The 23,120-nt window shown below is 43.1% G+C and overlaps 1 protein-coding gene across 2 annotated transcripts in view; it reads left to right on the top strand.

Annotated features, from left to right (window-relative positions):
• LOC131592794 (phospholipid-transporting ATPase ID-like) overlaps nucleotides 1-23,120 on the top strand; it is an 83,299-nt gene that overhangs the window by 57,639 nt on the left and 2,540 nt on the right. For both annotated transcript variants that reach the window (XM_058864575.1, XM_058864574.1), the window contains exons 13-27: nucleotides 582-790; nucleotides 2,831-2,874; nucleotides 4,424-4,589; nucleotides 5,365-5,553; nucleotides 6,349-6,464; nucleotides 7,964-8,128; nucleotides 9,693-9,804; nucleotides 10,830-10,935; nucleotides 11,795-11,942; nucleotides 14,847-15,030; nucleotides 16,576-16,799; nucleotides 18,131-18,214; nucleotides 19,238-19,483; nucleotides 20,811-20,949; nucleotides 22,838-22,968. In XM_058864575.1, coding sequence (XP_058720558.1) covers nucleotides 582-790; nucleotides 2,831-2,874; nucleotides 4,424-4,589; nucleotides 5,365-5,553; nucleotides 6,349-6,464; nucleotides 7,964-8,128; nucleotides 9,693-9,804; nucleotides 10,830-10,935; nucleotides 11,795-11,942; nucleotides 14,847-15,030; nucleotides 16,576-16,799; nucleotides 18,131-18,214; nucleotides 19,238-19,483; nucleotides 20,811-20,949; nucleotides 22,838-22,968 — 2,263 coding nt within the window. The remainder of the gene's footprint in view (nucleotides 1-581; nucleotides 791-2,830; nucleotides 2,875-4,423; nucleotides 4,590-5,364; nucleotides 5,554-6,348; nucleotides 6,465-7,963; nucleotides 8,129-9,692; nucleotides 9,805-10,829; nucleotides 10,936-11,794; nucleotides 11,943-14,846; nucleotides 15,031-16,575; nucleotides 16,800-18,130; nucleotides 18,215-19,237; nucleotides 19,484-20,810; nucleotides 20,950-22,837; nucleotides 22,969-23,120) is intronic.

Here is a 23,120-nt window from a genome sequence, read left to right as displayed (position 1 = left end):
TGCATAGCCCTGTTCAATTTATCATTGTACCTACCTTGAATCAGCTTTTCTACAGAGTCTCTTTTGTGTTGGTAAACATTAGGAATGAATTCCATTCCTGTCCAGTGTGCCACCCAGCAAGGTGGAAATTCATGTCATCTGCAAGCTGATGCCACTCTTTTGGTTGTACTGGGTGACACAGTGGCTCTCTTGTTGTGGAGTTCTCAGTTCTTTGAGACATGGCTGTGCTTGTTCCCTGGCACTGGGCTCAGCCCAGCCACAGCTCTGCTGGAAGCCCTCTCCTGAAACCCACTGCTCCTGCCTCACCTCTCAGGCCAAACGCTTCTGAATCTTTCCAAGTACCTTTATAAAGTACTGCTTTATAAGTGAAGGAAATGAGTTTGCTGTAAACTTAGCAGATCATTTCAGTGGGACTTGCTTCAGCATCCCTTACCACAGGCCACCTATGGACAGATGAGTTCAACTTGTCATTACCTTCAAAGTTGTCTCCTAATTGCAATTGATAATGGTGGTATTGAAGATAAAGAGCCTGACCCTTAAGCTAATGAATATTCCATCAACTTCTCTTTCTGTTTCATCAGTGTGGAGATTATACGCTTGGGTAACAGTTTCTACATTGACTGGGACCGTAAAATGTATTACCCACTGAATGACACGCCAGCTCAGGCTCGAACCACTACACTAAACGAGGAGCTGGGGCAGATCAAGTACATCTTCTCAGACAAAACAGGAACTCTCACCCAGAACATCATGTGTTTCAACAAGTGCTCCATCAATGGCAAATCCTATGGTATGTTTGCATTGCTCTCTGGGTGGTTCCCTTCACTGTGTGCTTCTTCGTCCACAGAGACTAAATCAGATGTCCAGAAGAGAGTGTCATGTAAGGAGCTGCAGTGATCAAGTGTAAGGATGCCCATCAGGGATTTCTGGACATCCTGATTGCATCACTTGCCATGTATTAATTGTTTCCCCTTTTTTCCCCACTTTTTTATCTCCCTTTTTCGGCCCCACTATTATCCCAGCTAAAGAACCAACACTATTAGTTTCTCCTCATTTGTCCCAGATTTACAGCATCTGTACTCAAATTTGGGTTTTTTTTTCTGATATCACTAGTTAGGTAATCATGGATTTTTATGGTGTTATTGATGTGGTTAGCCAGGTAAAAACACAGCATGTAACTCAGGTAACTTAGTCCCTCCTAATCACTTTTGAAATCAGTCATCCCTCATGGGGGTCATCCGCAGATTTTGTCCACTTCTCACACTGTTGTCTCTCACCAATTTCTCATATCATGAGCAGTGATTTTCCACATCCTTTTCAGGTAGTTGGACTTGTCAATGACCTGGTCTTTGTCTTTACACCTGATATTCTGCGCCTAGCAGAAGAGAGAAAAATTTGTAGGGAGTTGGAAAAAATGGGAAACATGAGTTGTTAGCTCTGTTAGATCCTAGAAGTCATTGATTTAAAAGGCTTTTTCATGCTATGGCCACAGGCAGTTTTCTTCATACTGCTCAAGAGGTGCTAGCACTTTGCAAGCTGTCTAATTGATTAACATCATTAGATGCCCCAGAGAAATTAGTCACTGCTTATTTGTATATGGATGCCTGCTTTGCCTGTGTCAGACCTGCTGATGTACTAATGTGCCAGAGAGTTTGCATATTTTCTCAGTGCTTTCAGCTGACCTAATAAACGAAGATATTTCTTCCTGTGAATCTGTGCATATTTGGAGACTACCTTATCTCAAACAGTGTTAATATGATAGCTAACATTAGTACTTCTAAACAGTTTGAAATCTCTCCTATCAAGTGTCCCTAATTGACTTTTCTGAAGTGTATGTCACCACCAACATAGATACAGGGTAAGGGTTCAAGAAATGAATGGAAAATATATGCAAAGAAGGCAAACAATCTGTTGCCTGTAGTTTTCTAAATGTTTCACTTCTTCCTAGCACAGTACTTCTCTGCTGCTCAGGGGCACTCAGGAAAGCAATGCCAGAAGAGATGATTTAGTTCTGCTCTCCTCTGGAGGCCTAAGGGAAGGAGATAGACAAAAGCCTCTTGGCTGTGGTTCCCAGGGAATGAGCTGATGCATAGGTTCTCAGGAGAGGTGTTTACTATGTTTCTTTTCCACTCCTAGGGCCTGAAGGCACATCAGCACTAAGATTTTGATCACAGTCGAGGTTGCTGGTGCAAACACAAGTCAATCATTCTTGTAATTCATTGCATTTCAATCTTACTTCAATGAAGTGTTGGGACTGGCTGGCTGTGGCACAGTCCAGACCTTCCTAGTGAAACTCTTCTCCAGGCAGAAGTTCTAATAATGTTTCTTAGAGATGACATGTCTTCAATTGCTATGACCAGATCATCCATTCAGAGAGAATCAATACAGCAGCCTTGCTACCTAGATGTGGGGGAAAAGGGCTTTGAAAACTCCTTTTCTGTGGGTGCCTATGGCCTCATGCAAATAGTAAGATCCAGGAGCTGGATTTTGAAAGAGGAGGCACAAGAGAAGTCATCACTTGGAAGCGCTTTCATTTCCTACCTAGCACTAGAAATCCTATCCTCTCTGTGGTCAGCTCAAGGCAAGTCTTCTTTACTCAAAAGACAGTCACTTTTGTGCTTTGTGTTTCAAGCATCAGTCCAGTCTCTGGATTTTGTCATGCACCAACATAGAAACTGATTGTTACGTATCATCAGTCATCAGTGCCCATGTCAATGTACTGAAACTTTTAAAATAGATTCTAGCTTAGAAACATTTTACCCAATTTTGTGGCTCAGACACTGCACTTACCCGCAGCTTGTGGCTATAATTTCCTCTTTCTTGCTTGCAGGTGATGTGTATGATATGTCTGGGCAAAGGATAGAAATAAATGAGGTAAGTGCTCAAGTACTATCAGGATCTGTGCTTTCAGTGGACCTGGATAAATTCCAGTGGGCACAACCCTGCATAGCTTATGTTTTTGACCATGCAAGAGCATGCTTTTGACGCTCACAGCAGAAATGTGTGTTCCTCTGGGTGTCAAAGAATTCCCAGAGTTAAGTTCCTTTCCAGTAAGCCTGGGTTAAACCTGCAGGATGAGAACAGTCCTCTCCGCTTCACCTGACGTCCTGGTGTATACACTTGTATACACCACTTCTCTTAAACACTTGACCAGTGGTGTTTGTTGCAGACTTGGACATTGGTGAATTTTATTAACCTTAGCAGTTAATTAAAGCTTTAGTGAGGAATAAGTGAGTGCAGTTCATACCAACAACAAGGTCACTGTCAAATTTCTCTAATGTCTGGAGTTCAGGAAGTGTGAAAATGTGTAATTTCTAAATTTTTCTTTAGCCTCTGCTTGCTGGCACAAACAAACATGTCTTCATCTCTAAAATGTCTGAAAGCTGCATGCAGTAATCCAAATAACAAACACCAAGATGATGATCAAAATCCCACTCTTCATTCCAGTGATTAATTTCCAGTCCGTTTAGAACTTAAATTGCCCACTGAAGCAGGCTGTTTGTGCTGAGTACTGTGCCTCCAGCCTGCCCTCTCTCTGTCAGCCTTGCTTGGTGACACACACTGGACTCCTGCCAGCTGCCCACCCCACCCTGCTGCTCGTGACACTCTCTGGAGCAGAGTCCTGCTGCCCACACATCCATGATGTTGCTGTGCCTGGACCTTGCTGCACAGACATGTGTGGGAGGGGTTGGTCTGTGCTCTTGGACTGAGTGCTAAATGTCAGTGTGCAGAGGTCAAAAGGATGATTCCCATCCTGGAAACTCTGAGCTCATCAGGGACGGGGTGGGAGTCAAAATTGTCCAAGGCAAGCTTGGCAGTCCATTACTCCATGACACATCATGTGGTGAGCTTCTGGACATTTCTCCAGTGTGTTCCACTCTGCCTGGGGCTCCTTGTTTTTTAACAAAATGGGCAGTGCCTGTGGAGTTTAACCTTTATGTCACCTGTCTGTCCTATTTATTCCGTATCAGGATTTGGGAAAACATGGTGGACAAGACAAACTTTTGAGTTGTTTTAAACTGGGTTCCTGCATTCCACTATTACAGGCAGCCTTTGACATCATGAGCATGAGCAAAAAAAAGCAGGCATTTTTTTGAAGGCTGGCACTTCTTTGCTGTAGGCATCCATTGGCAGGGATCCTGCTGGAGCATTAACTGCAGCTCAGAGAGGCAGTTTAGCTAATTGGTTCTTAGCCTGAGTGCTGCTCTGAAAGGTACATCTATTGCTGCCCTGTCCTACGATTAAGTACCTTTCATGACCTCCCACTTCCTTAAATCCACCAATCTCTGTCACAAGCAGCCAGCCCTGCAGGATAGGGTCCTTTGCAAATGTGAGGAGGAGAGCGGGGCTGTGTTGGATGGGCATTGGTGTACAGCTATGTTCTGAAAGCTCAACAAGTAATACCAAACCGTGTTTTTTCCAGAACACAGAGAAGGTTGATTTCTCATACAACCCATTAGCCGACCCAAAGTTTGCCTTCTATGACCACAGCCTGGTTGAAGCTGTGAAGCTGAATGATGTCCCGACACACAGGTTCTTCCGGCTGCTCTCACTTTGCCACACGGTGATGCCTGAGGAGAAGAAGGAAGGTGAGGACTGTTGAAGGCACTGGAATGAGTGCTTATGTTCACTTGCACCACAACATGTCTTCTCTCCACAGAAGCTGTTATTGGTCCTTTTGGCTCCCTGGTGATTTTCTGTAGTGCATGATTACATATAAATCACTGTCTTTGGAGATGCCATAAGGGAAGAGAAGGGACCAGGCCCTCTACTTCCTGTGTGTTCTTGTGGTGGAGCTGACACTACTGCAACCACCACACCTCTGGAGGGCAGAAATTGCAGGTGCCACAGCTTCCCTGAGGTGGCAGAGGCTTGCCTAGCTCTCTCTCTTCTCTTCTCCTAGTCCCAAAAAGCAAAGAACAAAGAGCATCAATCTACTGGAGACTCATTACCTCCTCTCACCCAATGTTCCCACAGCTGCTAGGTCAGCCTCCTCAAATCCCAGACAGAAAGTCATGCTTTAGAGGCTGGAATTAATTGGCAGGTATAAAGTGAAAATATTGATCAGAAAAAAAAGATCTAACCAGCAGGGGCTAAACCCAAGGAACTTGTCCTCTCAAGTGAGATGTTAGACTCCAAAGAGAGAGATTAAAATCCCCAAAAGAGTCCAGGGGGCCTCTGGCACTGTCCTGGGTTGGTGGGATTGATGGAGATGTGTGGATATAAAGTGTTTTTTAGTGCTGCACCTCTGTGGATAGACAGAAAAACAAAGGGATAACTGCTATGTTTTGTCCTATATTTTGTATTTTTTTGCTCAAAAATTAAGTCAGAAGCCACATTACGTTTTTTTTTCTTGCATGTCAGGTAACTTGGTGTATCAAGCACAATCTCCTGATGAGGGAGCCCTAGTCACTGCTGCCAGAAACTTTGGATTTGTGTTCAGGGCTCGCACACCAGAGACCATCACTGTCGTGGAAATGGGAGAAACAAAAATCTACAAACTTCTGGCTATTCTTGATTTTAACAATGTTCGCAAGCGAATGTCTGTGATTGGTATGTTCCCTTTGCTGCTTTCTTTCCTCCCTGACTTCTTAGGTTCTGGAGCTGGCCCTCATTCAGCTGTGATGCATTTTTCTATGAGACCTCCTTTGCAGTGTGCTCTGAATAATATTTATTTCTGAGGACTTGAGATTTGCTGCCTTGATTTTATAATTACACAGCTACAGTGCCAGAAAAATACTTAAAGGAAGCAGGTGGGAGAAATCTCAACATCTGGACCACAGTGATGCAAGCTAGTCTCCTAAAGATAAAGCTTTCTATATATCTTGCTCCCCTCCTTACAATGCAGGAAAGGCCCTTCTTCTAATCAGCTTTTAAATTTGAGTGAAATTTGAGGAAGTAGGAAAGGAGAAACCAAGAATGAACTAAGAAACCCACTTTCCTAAACAGAAAATGGAGAAATTATTAAAGAAACTTTTTGCAGCCTTTATTAACACTCCAGCATATTGGACTGATAATATTTCAGGAATATTGTAATTGTAGTTACAATTACAATTCAGTTCCTACAGTTTACTGGTAGGAAAATAGGGGAAGTAGGACCAGTTCTCTAAAAACAAGTTGTTCTTAACTTTTGAGTGAAGTTCTGCCTGTAGGGACAGTGTAGTGTCTGCTCAGACCAATGCACTCTCTTCTTTTCTAAGCAGAGCTTGTCTTGATTCCTGGGAGCTTGCCAAAACCTGGGAAAATTCAGACACCTGTGGAAACTGTTCTTGGTTTTTGATGGAAGGGCTTTATACTCCAAAAGACTCAGTCTGGGATTTGTAGCATTTCTTTTTCTCTTCCTCACAGTGCGGAGTCCAGAAGGTGACTTGACTTTGTACTGCAAGGGGGCTGACACCATTCTTTATGAACTGCTTCATCCATCCTGCAACTTTCTCAAAGGGGAGACCACAGAACATCTGAATGTAAGAGCTTCCTTCTCAACAACATCTCTGCGTTTGATGTTTTGCTTTTCTCCAGCATAACCTGTTTTTTGAAAAAAAAAAATCCCCAGATTTTAGAAACAGCACTTAAGCACAAGTTTTAAGTTAGGAGTAGGGAAACAAATTAATTTTTATGGTCTTAGATCTCAAATGAGTTGCCTGAGTATGAGCACCAGGTGCCATTTGAACTGCTCCAGGACAGTCAAGGGAGGTGATTTGTCCTGCTCTGCTCTTGTGAGACCTCACCAGGAGCACTGTCCAGCTCCGGGATCCTCAACATAAGAAGGACATGGACCTGTTGGAGTGAGCCTATGGCTATGAAGATGATCAGAGGGCTGGAGCACCTCTCCTGTAGCTGGGGAATTGGGGTTTATTCAGCCTGGAGAAGGTCTAGCAAGACCTTATAACACCTTCCAATACCTGAAGGGGCTACAAGACTGCTGGAGAGGGACTTTTTACAAGGGCATGTAGTGATAAAACAAGGGTTAATGGCTTTAAACTGAAAAATGGTAGATTTAGATTAAATATTAGGAAGAATTTCTTTACTGTGAGGGTGATGAAACACTGGAATAGGTTGTCCAGAGAAGATGCAGATGCCCCATCCCTGGAAGTGTTCAAGGCTGAGTTGGATGGGACTCTGAGCAACCTGGTCTAGTTGAAAATGTCCCTGCCCATGGCAGGAGGTTGGAATGAGATGATCTTTAAGGTCCCTGCCAACCCATGACATTCTGTCATTCTATGATTCTGTAATATGGGAAAAGATGGCAAATCCAAATCAGGACATTTAAAAGACCTGTGACCTGTTTCTGATGCAGCTTTACTTCAAGCCTGGGGAACATCTCCCAGAGGTGCATTTCACAAATGTGTCTTTGCTGTTCCACCAAACACTGAGCTCCATATTGTCCATCAGAAAACACAGTAATAAGGACTTTCTGAGGTGCCATGACTAGCTGTGCTCATGCTGCGTATTTCAGCCAGAATTCATACCCTAAAAATGTTGAACTCACGTCCAAAAACAGGCTGTGTTCAGTGTGTATTTAGATCTCACTGTTCTGGACCTCTTGTTGAGAAATGCAAGCCTGGGAAACAAATGCCTGGTTAGTGTAAAGCTTTAGAGCCAGAAAGTAGAAAACCCCTTTTGAGTTGTTTTGGTGGGTCTTGGAGGTTTTTTTTGTTTGTTTTTTGTTATTTTTTTTTTTCTTTTCTCCCTTGTTTTTTTGTTGTTTTGTTTTGTTTTTTGTTGTTGTTGTTTTCATGAGGACCACAGATGGCAATGATAAAGTGGTCTGGAATTGCTATTTTAAAATACCCCAACGTTTGTGGCCTAAGGTGTTTTTTCATCTTTCCTCCATAAACTTTACCAAGACACTTTTACTCAGTTTACAAGACACTTTTACTCAGAAAGTCTGCTTTCTGAGGGTCCTTCGTAAGCCTGGGTGACCAGACTGTTCTTCTTGGGCCTTTCTGCCGCTGACTTGCAGGAGTTTGCTGGAGAAGGCCTAAGGACGCTCGTGGTGGCCTACAAAAGCTTGGAGGAAGACTACTTTCAGGATTGGATCAGGCGTCACCATGAAGCCAGCACTGCCTTGGAGGGACGGGAAGACAAACTGTCGGAATTGTATGAAGAGATCGAAAAAGACCTAATGGTTGGTAATTCAGGGAATTTGGGCCAAGCTCTGGGGGAGGAAGTGAGGGCGGTGGTTTGTCAATAAACAGCTCAGTGTGACTTTGGTAAACACTGCTCTGCAAACAGTTCAGCGGGCTGTGTGACAGGAGCAGGTCGGAACATGGCAGCCCTGGGTGTTCACTGGCACCTCCACCAGGAGACTGTAACTGGGGTGTCAGCCACCAGTTCAGGGGAATGGTTTTATTTTAACTCACATGGGTGTCAAGAGTAGCTTTCTCGTGATGAAGTGACATACCAGAGCTGGCAGGAGATGACGTGGACACAAATATTTCATAGCTATCCTTTGTACGTGCAAATGGCTGATCTGTTTATTTTCCAGCCTTTGAAATGGCAGGCAATGAATAATTCCCAGTGCCCCTGAGAGTGTCTCCTTTGTTCTTCCTGCCCTGGGCAGGATGGGTAGATGATATCCATGAAACATGTTTCTGTCAATTTGAAATAGAGTTAAACTGTGATCTTTGAGTCATTCTTCTCTCCCTCAGTGTTGTTACAGTTTTTTAATGCCCTGGAGGATTTGCCTGTGTTTTAGAGCCATGAATAATGAATGAAAAGCATGTGTGTGATCTGAGGAGAAGCAATCCAGCTTTTGCACTCGTGGCAGTGCTTCCTTGAAACCCTGGAAATCCTGGCAGACACCTTTGCTCCTTCCATTAGCTGTATGCTCCGAATGCCAGTAGCCCTCAGGGAAAAAGCAAGTGTGAGCTGGGGAAGTGCTGGCCTTTGGAAGTTGAGTAGTCTCTCTAGCTGGATCAGGGACTACTGTAAAACAGGGATTGTACAGTTCTAAGGATCCTGTAGAGAGGTTCTGTCAGAGCTGTTACCTACATTGCTAACGCTCCTAGCTGATATATGATGGACATCCCAGGATTCCAAAAAGTATAGCAGGCTTAAAGTCAACCTCTGAATTTAGTCTCCAAGCAGCAGGAGGTAGGTGGTAGCAGTGAAACCTGAGGTAGCAATGAAGCTTCCATGTCCCTTTGACAACAGGTTAAAGCCACCAACTATCTCCAGATAGCAGAAAAAGCAGTAACTTTAAAAAAATGAAGGTTTGTGTCCTGAGCAGTCTGTGGTGTAGCTGTGTGACAGTGTGGACCAGGTGCAGGGACAGGTCTGTTAAAGGCTGGAGAAGATGTTTAGCAGCCATGTGACATCTGCAGTACAGCTGGAGTCATCTTCCACCCCAGAGGAGGTCTGGGGACATGTGTCTTTGTCCCTCTAATAAAGCTCTGTCTGCTGTGAAGGGAACACATGGGACAACACGGACGACCTGTAGCTCTGCAAACATTCTTGCAAATAATTTCATGCATAGTCATAATCCATCAAAGCATGGGGGAATTAGAGCCTAGAACATCTGCAGGATCAGGGCTGTACTCTATACAGTAAATTTGCTGAGGAAGAATGACAATGAGTTCAACCTTATTCCTGGGGATTTAGTTTGTGTTTGCTTGAATTTTTAGATTTAATGCTTTCTCCTTTGGTAGCAGTGGCAGGGCTTTAACCAGCTCCCTGACATTTCTGTTAAGCTGCTAGGTGCCACAGCCATAGAGGACAAGCTACAAGATGGGGTCCCACAGACAATTGAGACTCTTGCCAAAGCCAACATCAAGATATGGGTTCTCACTGGAGATAAGCAAGGTAAAGGCATTACATCTTTGGATGCTTCTCTTCTCCTCCACTGGTGGGGTGGTTCAGCTAAGGACCTGTGTTCTCATTCTTTGAAAACTGCACAGAAGACAAACAGGGCTTTGCTTCATTGCCAGCTATGCAAAATTTCAGGTAACTGGAATTAGACCAGATGACTGTAGCTTGTGCCTGAACTTAATTTCTGTCATGAGAGTGGAAGCAGGGTGAAGGCAGTGCCCTTTGCCTTTGGAGAGGTGACAGTAAGCATCCCACAGTCCCTGACATAAACTGTGAAAAGGTGTCACCTTCATCCAGTTATTCAGCTGAAGAAGGTGGAAAAAAATCTTGTCCTGCTTTCCAGAAACTTTAATGTGTTGGGTGCCTTTCCATTTGTTTCTGGCTGTCATCATCCCAAATAGAAATGAAGGAAACATAGGCTTTTGGAGGTGGAAAGAACAGCAGAGAGACTCCAGTGAATTCTTTTGGAGACAAAGTATTTTCACTGAAACAATGGTGATTCAGGGAGGTCAAAAGTGTTTGCAAATAATATCATCCAAGACATGAGCAGAAAATTTTTGAGAAAAATGAAACATTTAATTTTGTCATGTTTCAAATGCAATAGTTTTTCTATAAAATACCAAAATATCTTTTTTGGAATTTTATGGACAAAAGGTTATTTTATTTTTCAGAGTTGTGGTTTGGGGATTTCCTGGAAGTAAGGGAGAGGGAAAGTTAAAAATACTGAAAAAGCATTTTGAATCAACATGAAATGTTTTTTGTTGCTCCAAGTATGTTGGTCAAAGGATGTTTCAAGCTTTTTCATTTTGGTAGAGTTATTTTTTTTCTGTGGTCTTGTGAAGTCAAATATGGTGCTACATCCATCAAAGTGACTCTCCTGGCTCTCTTATTGTTGACTCTGAAAGGCTCCAAACTCTTCAGAGTCAGAAGGAGACCTTTTGTCCTGTGAACAAAAAGGCCACAGAAGTGGGTAATTTGGGCTGCTGAGATGGATTATCTTCCTGGTTTATCTTTTCCAGAGACAGCAATGAATATTGGTTACTCCTGCAACTTGCTGAATGATGACATGGAAGATGTTTTCATTATTGAAGGCAGCACATCTGATGACGTATTGAATGAGCTGAGGTAAAAGGCTAAAAACCTGTTTTGGTGCTGTGCACTAGCACTGTCTGTGTTTTGTATCATTCCACCTTCTTTTTCTGTGTCAGCTTTCCTTGTTGCAGTTCATCCAGGGACCTTAGATAAGGGACAGCTGTCTTCCTGGGAGATCCAGAGGCTAAACACAATGTAGAAATCTCCTTTGAGAGTAAATGTTGAAGCTTCTTGATCCAAGATCTCAAATTAAATAAAGGTATAAGAAAGCAGAGTTAGATAGGAAATATCAGCTGAAATTGACCAATAAGTGATCCTGAGCCACAAAGGCTTTGTCTCCAGGTTTGAGCTGTGCCACTGCTGTACTCCTGTTGCTATTTATTCACATTGCTGTATTTTTACTGGATATGTCCTTTGTCTGGATACTTTTTTGGCAGTATCTGAAAACTTACCTTCCTTCCTCACCTCCTCTGTAGATACAGGTTCTCAGGTAAAGGTGGAAAATGGGAAAGGTTTACAGTCCTTTTTTCTTGGAGTAGATGGCTGCCAGAGAATATGCACAGAAAATTGTGTGTCCCTTGGGATGCCATCCTTCATGACACTCAGATGGTTTGTTTGACTTAAAATCAGCAGAAGTTTAGCAACACTTGTTGGAGTTTCAGAAATGTAGATGATCTGTGCAGACAGCAGCAGCTAAACAATGCATATTGTTGTAGGAATACAGTAAAAATTGGACTGAAGTATCAAAGGGAAGCATTGATTTTTTGTTTTCATAAAGTTGCTTTTACAAAACATATATATATTTGCAAGACTTTTGGATTTCCATTATTATCCTGTGTTGTTTTGTTTTGTTTAGTTTTGGGGTTTTGTTTTGTTTGTTTTTTTTTTTTAGGAATGCAAGAAAAAAGATGAAGCCAGACTCCTTTCTGGACAGTGATGAAATCAACATTCAGTTTGAAAAATCTTCAAAAAAACAAATAATTATACCTGATGAGCAAGCAAATGGGGTGTATGGTCTGGTTATCACTGGCCACAGCCTGGTAAGGAAGGTTCAGAGCTTTGCTAGGGACGAGTTCCCTCAAGAACTTACTGCAAGACATACTGGAAGTCTGAAAAATGATTAAAAATTCAGCTCTAGAGGACAAGGGGTTTATTCCCCTGCTTGAAGATTAGGTTCAGTGGTTAACTGAGACATCAAAGGTGACAGACAATGTTTCAGAAGATGTTTCAGGAACAGAAAACAGTTGATCTTTGATCTTTGGTGAACAAGAGGGATAGAGTAGCTGGGTCATATTTAATTTCTGGAAACATACTAGAAAAAAATAACCAGGTTTGTGTTTGCAGCAAGAAGATAACATGAGACATGGGTTTCAATGCCAAGGACATATTCTACTAAATATAGCTGAAAATAGATATGCTTAATTTATAGGATATAGATCTTATGACTTAACTAATATATTGATACTCTCCCCCAAAATGTTCTTCCAAGCAAACTGAAGCAATACACTCTAGATGAAATTTCTAAGTGACAGATGAAAGACTGCTTGGTAAGCATGGCTCTGAAGGGCTCACTGTTGATCTTAAACAACAGTTAGCTGTCATCTGCAGAGAGGTATCCCCCATCTATTTGATGCTCAGTGTTTGCATTAACTGCTTAGAAAGAGAGCAGGTAACAACAAGATGGGAGAGAGTACAAAGAAACCTGAGTAAGGCATGATCTGGAAAGCACAGGGGGAAACTGAGCCAGTTTGGATTTGTGAGCCTGGAGAATATTGATCAGTTTTGGTAATACTCTTCAAATTATAACAGGTGAACAAAGTAGTGGAATTAAACTGAGATAAGAGAGTTCTGGATGAAATGTCTTCTTGGTAAGAGCAGTGAAACTCTGCAATAAATTACCTATATTAGGAAATTTCTTAGAACCAGTTAGAGGAAGGAGAAAACAATTGAGATCAATTCAAACCTGTCTGCAGGGAAGGTTTAATTTATGTCAGGTTTATTTATCTGTTATATTTTACTTTCCCAGATCTCAGTGAAAGCAAACAGACATATTTAGAAAGTTCCAGGAGGTGCTGCCTCTGAGAAACAAGGTGCTTCTGTTCCCTGTGGTTGCTACCTTTCTTAATGACAGCCCAGAAATTTTCACTCCCAGCTCTACGCCAGCCCAGAAAGTTACTATTAAGAAAATTTCATCTTTCTCTACTTTTGGCTCATGTGCTGAGTATACAGACCCCAAAAACTGTCAGTCAGTTAGGTTGTTAAATAGCCTTTCTCAATCTTTTACAGTCACTTCCTCTTGAACTCCAGGGCCATAATCCTCTTTAGATTCCCACTGCAAAGCAGACAAGAGGTCTTTCAGGCTTGGTCCATATGCATTGCATAGACATCAGCTGGAGGCCCCTTGCCTGTTCCTATTCCATCCCTTCAGCCTGCAGCACAGACCCTGAGTGCTGTGCTACCAGAACACCACTGGCAGTGATGGCAAAGCTTGCTTTATAGTCCTGGAAAAGCACACACTCACCCACACCCTGACAAGGGGATATGTCCCAAAACTCACATCTGGGCTGTGTGGGAGCAGCCAGTCCACACAGAGTAGTCACAATGAATTTCACAAGATTATGGCTTTCTCCTTGGTGGGGACCACAAGAGAGTGCAGACAAATCTAGATGTCATTTACTTATTTCTATGAGCTTGAGCAATGGTAGCAGTGCTGATACTGTCCCACACGCAGCTCCTGCTCAGTGCTCTATCCCTGCAGAGGGGTGGGAGGGCACTACTGGGCTGTGCACACATCTGATGTTGCCTGAACAAAGCACAGAACAGAAACTTGTCAGCATCCTCATTGGCATCATCATGCCAGTTGATTTGTATGATGTTGCACCGTCAATATACAAAGTGATAACATTTTGCTGGTGCTGTGCAGCGAGGATGTTGAGGTAAAAGCCATCTCTGACTGCACTGACCAGCACTACTCAGGCTGAACCACTAAAAGGTCTCTTGTTGAGCAAGCCTCATGCAAGCCTCAGCAAGCTGCCATGACAGAGGAAAAATGGGACATTGGTGACTCACAGCTCTCTGTTTCAAAATGAAAGAGTTTGTGGCCTAAGGACGGTCTGCCTTACACAGACAGGGAAATGGGCCTGCTCTAATGGATCTGAGCGGGAGTGAGCCTTGTAGATTCCTTCAGTACATGTCTGCTAAAAAGAGACAACAAAGAACAGACCCAAAAAGCATGATCTGAAAGAAATATGAAAGGCTCACACTGCTCCCTCCTCCTCATGCAGAGCTGGAGGGGTGACTAGACATCCAATTATCTCAGTGCTTCTCAAATAGAAATAACACAGCTGACTGATTTAAAAGGTCGGCACTCAGACTAAAGCAGCCTTCTTCCTGGTTTTGTGTTTTGCTTTGTCATGCCCACCTGAGCTTGACTTCTTACATGTTTTTTTTTAATTAAGCACTTTACAGATTGAAATCTTTCCTATTTATCTCCCAGAGCTTAAATAGTAATCCAAGAGGCATGAGCAGAAACTCTCTCACATGGAGATACACAAGGTTGTCTCAGGCCTTGCAGCAGTTTTGTGCTCTTGATGTTTGACACTTCTGCCCTCTGTCAGGTTACATCAGTCAGGGCAGCTAGTGTGCATGCCCAGCTGTTGTTCATACCCAGCTGTTGTTCATACCCAGCTGTGGTGCATATCCAGCTGTGGTGCATACCCAGCTGTGGTGCAGATCCAGATGTGGTGCACCCAAAGTGCAAGCTCGTAGGTGTAGGATGTATGGCATGATGTGCAATGTGGATGCTCTCTGCGTCTGGGTGGATGGATTCACCCACACGAGTGTAAGAGCCTGTCTCAGCTGTCATGGCCACCTCATTGCATCCTCTTTGTCAGGCCAGGAGCTGCTGCAGGCCTGCCCTGAACGCTCCCTTTCCTCCTTTCCAGGCTTATGCACTGGAAGGGAACCTGGAGCTGGAGCTGGTGAGAACTGCCTGCATGTGCAAAGTGGTGATCTGCTGCCGGGTAACTCCCCTGCAGAAGGCCCAGGTGGTGGAGCTGGTGAAGAAGTACAAGAAGGCTGTGACCCTGGCGATCGGAGATGGTGCCAATGATGTCAGCATGATCAAAAGTGAGTGATGGCTGACAGCCAGCATGATGTAGCAGACTGACTCAAAGAGGTATTTGCTCTCTGAGGTGGGCTAGCAGCAGGAACAGGTATTTGAGTTCCTCCTGTACCAGCCTCTTTGTAGAAATGAGTGTCTGTGTCCCAGATTTTGACAGATCTCTACAGAGCACTCTCACTACAGGTTAGTTGTGTCTCCTGCCTTCTGTGTCACACTGGGCTCCTTCAGGAGCTAAGGTTGCACTAAGTGCCTATTTTTTTGTTCCTACCTTAGAAAGGACAAAATGGTTGATTTCAATGGTCTTAAAGGCCTTTTCCTACCTAAATGACTCTGTGATTCTATGAAAAGCCCACAAGAATTGTGATGTGTCAATCAGTGTGTCTGCATGGCCACCATCACAAGGGCAATGTATATATCAAACAGTTTATGTCATAGAGTGCCTGACTGAAAGCAAAAATAAAATCTTTGTGCCTGTAACTGTTCTCTATAGTATTATGTGGGGTGGTTTTTCCAGCATTTCTTTGTGTCAGGGCTGTGTTTGTTAATTATCTCCCTTGAGTTACAGATGATGGGCTTCCAGACCTCTCCATCCTTGAGCATCATTTGATGCTGCATTACCTCAGTGAATTTATGAAAATAAGTCCTAACTAGGTATAATTAAATTAAGATTATTCAGAAAGACCTACTGCTAATCTTCCTCGTGTTAATTTGCAAGAATTGATTAACTGGAGCCTTTTAATTAAGAAATAAAAGGCTAAGTAGAGAGCTTCAAGGGAGATAAGTCAGGCAGTCAGCAAAGAAAGAAGAAAGTTAAAGTGTACATAATAATTAGGAACTAACCTACTTCACCCACAAGAGGATTGAGACTTTGGGATTTTATCAGTTCAGTTCAGTGGAAACCTCTGAATCTAACCAACCTTCAGCCATTAAGATTGTATTCATTAGTTAAAGCTGTATAATTAGCTGTCACATTAAACTTATGTCCATGTTTAATAAACGCAAGTTGCTATTAAAAAGAATATGTGACTCTTCTATCTAATTATTTGATTGAACTAATAAAGCCCAGGAAATGTAAAAAGGCTACAGTCTGCCTTTTAGCACAGTGTCTGAGAAATTTTAAAATGGTTTGAAGATTTTGGGATGATGTTTTAAGGCAGCTGGAAGGACATGCATGAATGTAAATAGAAGTCACATGTCAATATAAATTAAAGTTATTGTTTCATAACAGCAGCTGTTACGAACAACAGTATTTGTGGTGTTGGAAAGCGTTCAGAAAAAACCCCATGAACTGTCACTGAACCTATAATTTCATTCAAATAATGAAAGCCCACTTATGGAAAACATATCAGAGAGCCAAATTCATAGTGCTGTTGAAAGAATTAGTGCACCAAAATTCTTTTGTTTCTTTTGTTTTTTAGTAACTTTTCATTCTGACTTTTTATGAAGGCTATGAGGGAATTAACACTGCTCAGTGCAGGGTAACTGATTTTTAAAATGGGGCAGTGAAAACTCTCGGTGTAATGACGTGATCAATGACATTCTTGTTGCAGCTGCCCACATCGGGGTTGGCATCAGCGGCCAGGAGGGGATGCAGGCGGTCCTGTCCAGTGACTTCTCCTTTGCACAGTTCCGCTACCTGCAGCGCCTGCTCCTGGTCCATGGACGGTGGTCCTACATCCGCATGTGCAAGTTCCTCAAGTACTTCTTCTACAAGAATTTTGCCTTCACCCTGGTGCATTTCTGGTATGGCTTCTTCTCTGGCTTCTCAGCACAGGTAGGTTTGGCTTTGGTTTTGTCGAGGTCATGGAGATGGTCAGAGGGCAACACCTCTCCTGTGAAGACAGGCTGAGGGAGGGAGGGCTGGTTCAGCGGCCAGATGAGAAAGCTTCAGGGAGATCTTGGAGCACCTTTTAGTACCTAAAAGTGCTACAAGAGAGCTGTAGGGAACTTCTTAGCAGGGCCTGTTGCAATACGACAAAGGGTAATGATTTTAAAGTAAGCTTAGATTGATACAACAAAGAAATTTTTTGCCAATGAAATTCATAAATCATTGACAGAAGTTGCCCAGAGAGGTGGTTGATGCCCCCTTCCTGGAAACATTCCAGGTCAGGTTGGATGGGGCTCTGAGCAACCTGACCTAGTTGAGGATGTCTGTGCTGATTGCAGAGAGGCTGGTTTAGATGAATTTTAAAGCACTCCTCCGACCAAAACCATTCTATAAATCTATTTCTAGCATTTTCAAGCAAAGTATATGGAAACATTTTACAAGGAAATAAACTAAGCCGTTCCTCCCACCTCTCTGAACAAACTCAGGTCTGTCTTCTTCAGCCACAAAAAGCAGATATTGCTGCTTCCATAGTACTGCTGCTGGAGGATGGATGCCTGGAGATGGAATACATATATTATAGAATCATATAATCATTAAGGCTGGACAAGACCTCCAAGATCGAGTCCAGCTGTGAACCCAACACTGCAAAATTCACCACTAAACCATGTCCCCCAGTGCTACATCCACATGTTTTTTAAATACTGACCACCCTTTCAGTGAAGAATTTTTTCCTAATATCCAATCTAAGCGTTCTCTGCATTTTAGGTGCATTATGAGGCACATATGTCACTTGCAGGAATTTCAAAAGTATTCAAAGTGATTACAAACATCAGCTGATGACACAGATTAGAGTTTGGTGCAGATCCTGTAAGATCTATGCTTGTGCTGTTAGCATAGTTGGAGCAAGCAGTTTAACCCTGAGATGCCTGTGGGCATCAAGAGCTTGCAAGATGAGCACATCAAGAGTGAAAATACTGGTGTTGGCACACAGCAGACCAGCCTCCACCTAAACACAGATGTGGGAGTACAGATATCCAGGGGTTGGGAGTGCAGAGGCATCCTGCTCTGGCTACAGCCAGCAATGGGTGCTGAGCAAAATGGGCTGGCAAAATGTGAACCTTGCCCTGTTTAGGGATACTGAGCTTGAGTCAGCTCATCCCTTTTGTCTCAGTAACATCTCTAGCCAAGGTGTTGCAGCACGTAATTGCATTTACTTTCAAAGAAATGGAAAATGCAGCTTTTTGCTAACTTCACATTGTTTTTGTTTTTTTCCCCAGACTGTCTATGATGAGTGGTTCATTACACTTTACAATTTGGTATACACCTCTCTCCCAGTGCTAGGAATGAGTCTCTTTGATCAGGTACTGTTTCTGTCATCACTTTGGGGATTTTATTCATAGGGGTTTTGCCTCAGATGCTTTGAGCTGGTTCCATGAAGCAAAAGCAGCTGACCTTTTAGCTACATACTGTGGTAGCCCCTGAAATAATATCCTGATAATGAGAACTTAGACCACAAAAAAATGATGCACCAGAGAGAAGGTATATTCCCTCCTAGTCATATGTTTTGGCTTTAGATCGTCCTGTGAGGAACAGGGAATTGAAATAAATATGATTACCCTGATTTGGCTTGTAGGTTTCAGTGTATGATGAGATTTTTGGGTTAGGCTGATTTGGCCTGTAGGTTTCAGTATGTAATGAGATTTTTGGGTTAGACTGCTGCCTACAGCACCAGCTGCCATTGCAACCCTCCCCTAGAGCAGTCATACCCTACTACCTGTGTTCCTGAAGCCTGGCAAGTGACTTACTAATGACAGACAAAATTATTAATTTACTTGATCTTTGAAACCAGATTTTGCAAGTTCAGCCTTTCTAGTGAGTTCTGTCTGCAATAATTTCACAAAAATTTCAACCTCACTGTTACTGTTGGACAAGACAAAGGAGTAGTAAAGCCGTTCCTATACACAATTTACAAGTTAAATTAATAGGAATTGGCTACTTTCCAATGGTTCAGCGCTCCTCTCTGCACACTAAGGGATCCAAGTCAGACAGCCTTGCCTGTGTGGGGAGGTCTTTTCTAACCCTTACGTTCCAGTCAGTTCTCTGGAGAACAGACGGTGCAGTCTGCTTTAGATGAAGTGTATATTCTTTCTTTTTTTATAAGCTGTCAATTTTTTTTTTTTAGCACAAGAAAGGTAAAATACATTATGGAAAATATGCCCAGGTGACCTTGGGATGTGCCATGCCAGTAAGCACAACTGAGTGAATTGTGTGCTGTGCCTTTCCTCATGGAAATGCATGTCACAGGGACATGGCAGCCCTGACTGGGTCTGTGTGTTTGGTTGGGTAGCTGCCAGTAAATCTGACTGTCTCCTCTCTGCTTTCAGGACGTGGATGATCGCTGGAGCATGCTGTTCCCTCAGCTCTATGTGCCTGGCCAGCAGAACCTCTACTTTAACAAAGTGGTGTTTGTCAAGTGCATGTTGCAAGGGATCTACAGTTCCCTCATCCTCTTCTTCATCCCCTATGGGGCCATGTACAATACAATGAGGAGTGATGGGAAGGCCATTGCTGACTACCAGTCCTTTGCTCTGATGGCCCAGACCTGCTTACTGATCGTGGTGTCTGTACAGGTAAGGCATCTCCCAGGTAAAATTTTTAGGAATGAGTTGTTGTTTCATGATGGCAGCATCTGGAGGGCCAGCTGGGGCCTTGACAGCATTATATTTCCTACTGCACTGTGCATTTTTGCAAAAATAAGTCTCTTGACATCAGATTAGTCTCCTCAGTTCAACAGAATGGGAGATTTGTATGTTATAAAAGATCAGGGTGACAGAATATAAGAGTCTTTGCCTTGGGAAGATTGCAGTCATAAGAGACAAATCAGTTAAGACAGGGAATAGAGAAGGACATGTTCCAGTTTTGTGGGAAGGGTTTGGAGCACAGGACTGTCTGTCTGCCATCAAAAAGTTATTTATAGGTTCTCCATTATGGAGATGTCTCTGCAGCCTGGCCCAGTGCATGATGTATGTGTGACGCAGCCTGAACTTCCTGGAAGAAATAGCTATGGCTTGGTGGTAGAAAATTCAGATGGTACTGTCAGGATGAGAGAGATTTCTTGAAAGAAAACCAATCAATCACACTTCCCTGGATAACAGTTTCTGCTGTCTCAAGTCTTTGCAGGCTTGTTCTCCTAACTTTCAAGGCTACATCACAGCTTAGGAGCGGGGAAATAAAGCCTGACTCATTTGAACTTACTGTGTTCAGCTCTGGGGCCCTCAGCATAAGAAGCATGAGGGCCCATTGGAGCAAGTCCAGAGAAGGGCCATGAAGTTGATGAGAGGGCTGGAGCATCTCTGCTAAGGAGGCTGAGAGCATTGGGGTTGTTCAGCCTGGAGAAGAGGAGGCTTCAGGGAAACCTCACTGCAGCTTTACAGCATTTACCAGGGACCACAGGAAAGCTGGGAAGAGACTTCTGTCAGGGCATGTAATAATAGAAGAAGAGTTACTGGCTTTGAAATGAGAGTGGGTTTAGATTAGATAATAGGAGCAAATTCTTCCCTGTGAAGGTGTTGAGGTATAGTCACAAGGTGTGCTGAGAAACTGTGGATGCCCCATCCCTGGAAGTGTTCAATGTCAGGATGGATGGGGCTCTGAGCAACCTGGTCTGGTGGAAGGTGTCTCTGCCCGTGGCAGCAGGGCTGGAACAGGATTATCTTAATTGAGTCCCTTAATATTCTGTCACCAGGACTGGCCACCAATGAATGCTTGAGAAGAAGGCAGCAACACGATAAATGTAGTAATCTTGCCTTGAATGGTTTCTCAGAATCTTATTATTTGTGACTTGTTATTTCTTAAGACTTGAATGAAAAGCATTCTCAGGGGGAGATGTACAAAGCAGAGGAAAATCTGCTATTTAAGGAAGGCACTGACAATAGCTGCACTGTTCTGTTCTTTCAGATTGGCTTGGACACCTCTTACTGGACAGTTGTGAACCAGTTCTTCATCTGGGGCAGCCTTTCTGTTTATTTTGCTATCACCTTCACCATGTACAGTGATGGCATGTACCTGATCTTCACAGCCTCCTTCCCCTTCATTGGTAAGCCTTGGGATAAATCTGGATTGTGCTCGGAACAGACATACTGCAGGGCTTAAAGTTTCCAAATATTTCTATGTATATTTCAGACTATATTGATTTCATTTGCTGCAAAAAATGCCAGGATATTTCTGAGGGTTGCTGGGATTTATTTTGAATTCCATCCATCCAGGTGAATGTGTGCCATGTTTCCTACCTTGTGTAAGAGTGGACATTCTCATGCAGTCATGGGAATGGTCCTTTAAATAAACTTAATGAGCTGGATGGGATACTCTTCTATATTTGGGTTCCAGGTAGAAAATTTTTACAGCTATCTAGGGGTATCTTATTTGTAGATGTGGGAACTTTAAAAATAAATAAGCATTTTGGCCTAGGAAGGCACAGAAGCACAACATCCAGTCAGGCATGAGAAAAATGCCATGTGATTATGGTGAGCCTTCTGCCAGGTTAAATGGCAAATTCCCCCAACATCAAAACATATCAGTGGTGACCAGGTCTTTGTAGTTATTTTACATAATGGATTTCTGAACACATGCAAAAAATGAAGGTTAAAAAAATGAGTCCATCTCCAGAGACTTTGACCAGGAAGAACATGTAAGTAAGCGAAGTAATTCAGATGTTTTTAATTGCACTGTGCATCCATACCCAATATAGATACAGTATTGTAATGAGTCTCTACTTCTGAAATCCCAGAATTTTATGTCGTCTCAGATTTTTGTATTAATCTATGCCTTCATTTTTTACTGACTTTTTCAGAAAAATTTTGTTTTGTCTATCTTGACTCCAGCAGCAAGGGGCTTAGCCAAATTAGAAATACCTGAGATGCAGGTCAGCTGTTGCAACATACTTTTTCAAGCAGATGATCACATCCACTTTGAGATAGCTTTTAGAATCAAAAATGCTGAATGAGAGAAGACATATGAATGTCTGTTCAGTTTCCCAAAGCAGGTGGACAGTTGGTCTGGATGATCTTGACGGTCTCTTCCCACCTTAAGGATTCTATGATGATTCTAACTCACTTGCTAGGGGTATCTCATCTGCTGCTCTGTTATTACTACATTGGCCAAAGAAGCCATAATGCTGAAGGCTACTTAATAAAGTCTCAATCTTCATTTTTAAGGAAAGTGTTTCTAGTCTGGACTGAGACAACTTGTTTACTTAAATTTCAGTGAAGTTGTATTACAGCAGAATTTGGCCAACTGGAAAGAAAACATTCAGCAAATATACTGCCAACACCAGCATCATTAAGCCCTGTAAATGAGGGTTTTGCAGACTGTTTGTTCTATCTTACATCCCTCAGTTTTGTAAAAGCTAGAAGTGAGCACTTTGGTTTCAAAGGAGGTGTCACTGACATGTCCACTACATGGCAGTGGTGCTGCCAATATCCCCATTAGGCTACACTGTGTGTGCAGGACCTCAGAGCCACACATGCTCCTCTCATAAAGGGCTGTGATTCCCATCACCTGCTGGGCAAAGCCAGTACTCGGTATCGTTTAGGAAATTGTGCTGGGAGGCAGGAAAGGAGTATTCCTCCCTTTGCACTAGAGTCCTGGCAAAAGCAGGGAGTCCTGGTCTGCTGCTTAAGGTCTCCTGAATGTTTATATCAATCCTTTGCTGTGATTTGACTCTTCACAGAGAGAAAAGATTCCCTCTGACATCCTTGTCCACTTGGGTTGTTGCTGCAATCATGTCTGGACATTGCATTTTCCTTTGCTCATCTCAGTGACACTGGCTTTACAGCTCTCTCTACTGCCAGTTGGCTTCTCTGTTGGAGATGATGCTGCCTTGTATTTTGGTCTGTTTGTCAGGTGATCTGAAGTTCCAGAGAGCAACAGGGAAAAATGGTGGGAGGTGCTGCTTTTACTGTTTTAATCACGTGTTTGTTTTCCAGGTACGGCTCGGAACACCCTCAGCCAACCAAACGTGTGGCTGGCCATCTTCCTCAGCATCATCCTCTGCGTGCTGCCCGTGGTTGGCTTTCGATTCCTGAAGGCTCAGTTAAAGCCAACTCCCAGTGACAAAGTAAGGAAATTCCTTACTAAACCAAAAATCCTGCTTACCATGGCCTTAGCTGTCCGTGGAGCCACATTGCATGGGCTTGGCGTCACCTGGAGTGTGTGTCTGTGTGGGTGCAAGTGCTGCCATCCATCTGTCCCTTACTCCCCAGAGAAGGA

This window comes from Poecile atricapillus, chromosome Z, assembly GCF_030490865.1.
Source record: "Poecile atricapillus isolate bPoeAtr1 chromosome Z, bPoeAtr1.hap1, whole genome shotgun sequence".
In the NCBI taxonomy this organism is placed as follows: domain Eukaryota; kingdom Metazoa; phylum Chordata; class Aves; order Passeriformes; family Paridae; genus Poecile; species Poecile atricapillus.
The sequence above is the reverse complement of the archived record's forward strand: the minus strand, read 5'-3'. Positions and strand labels throughout refer to the sequence as shown.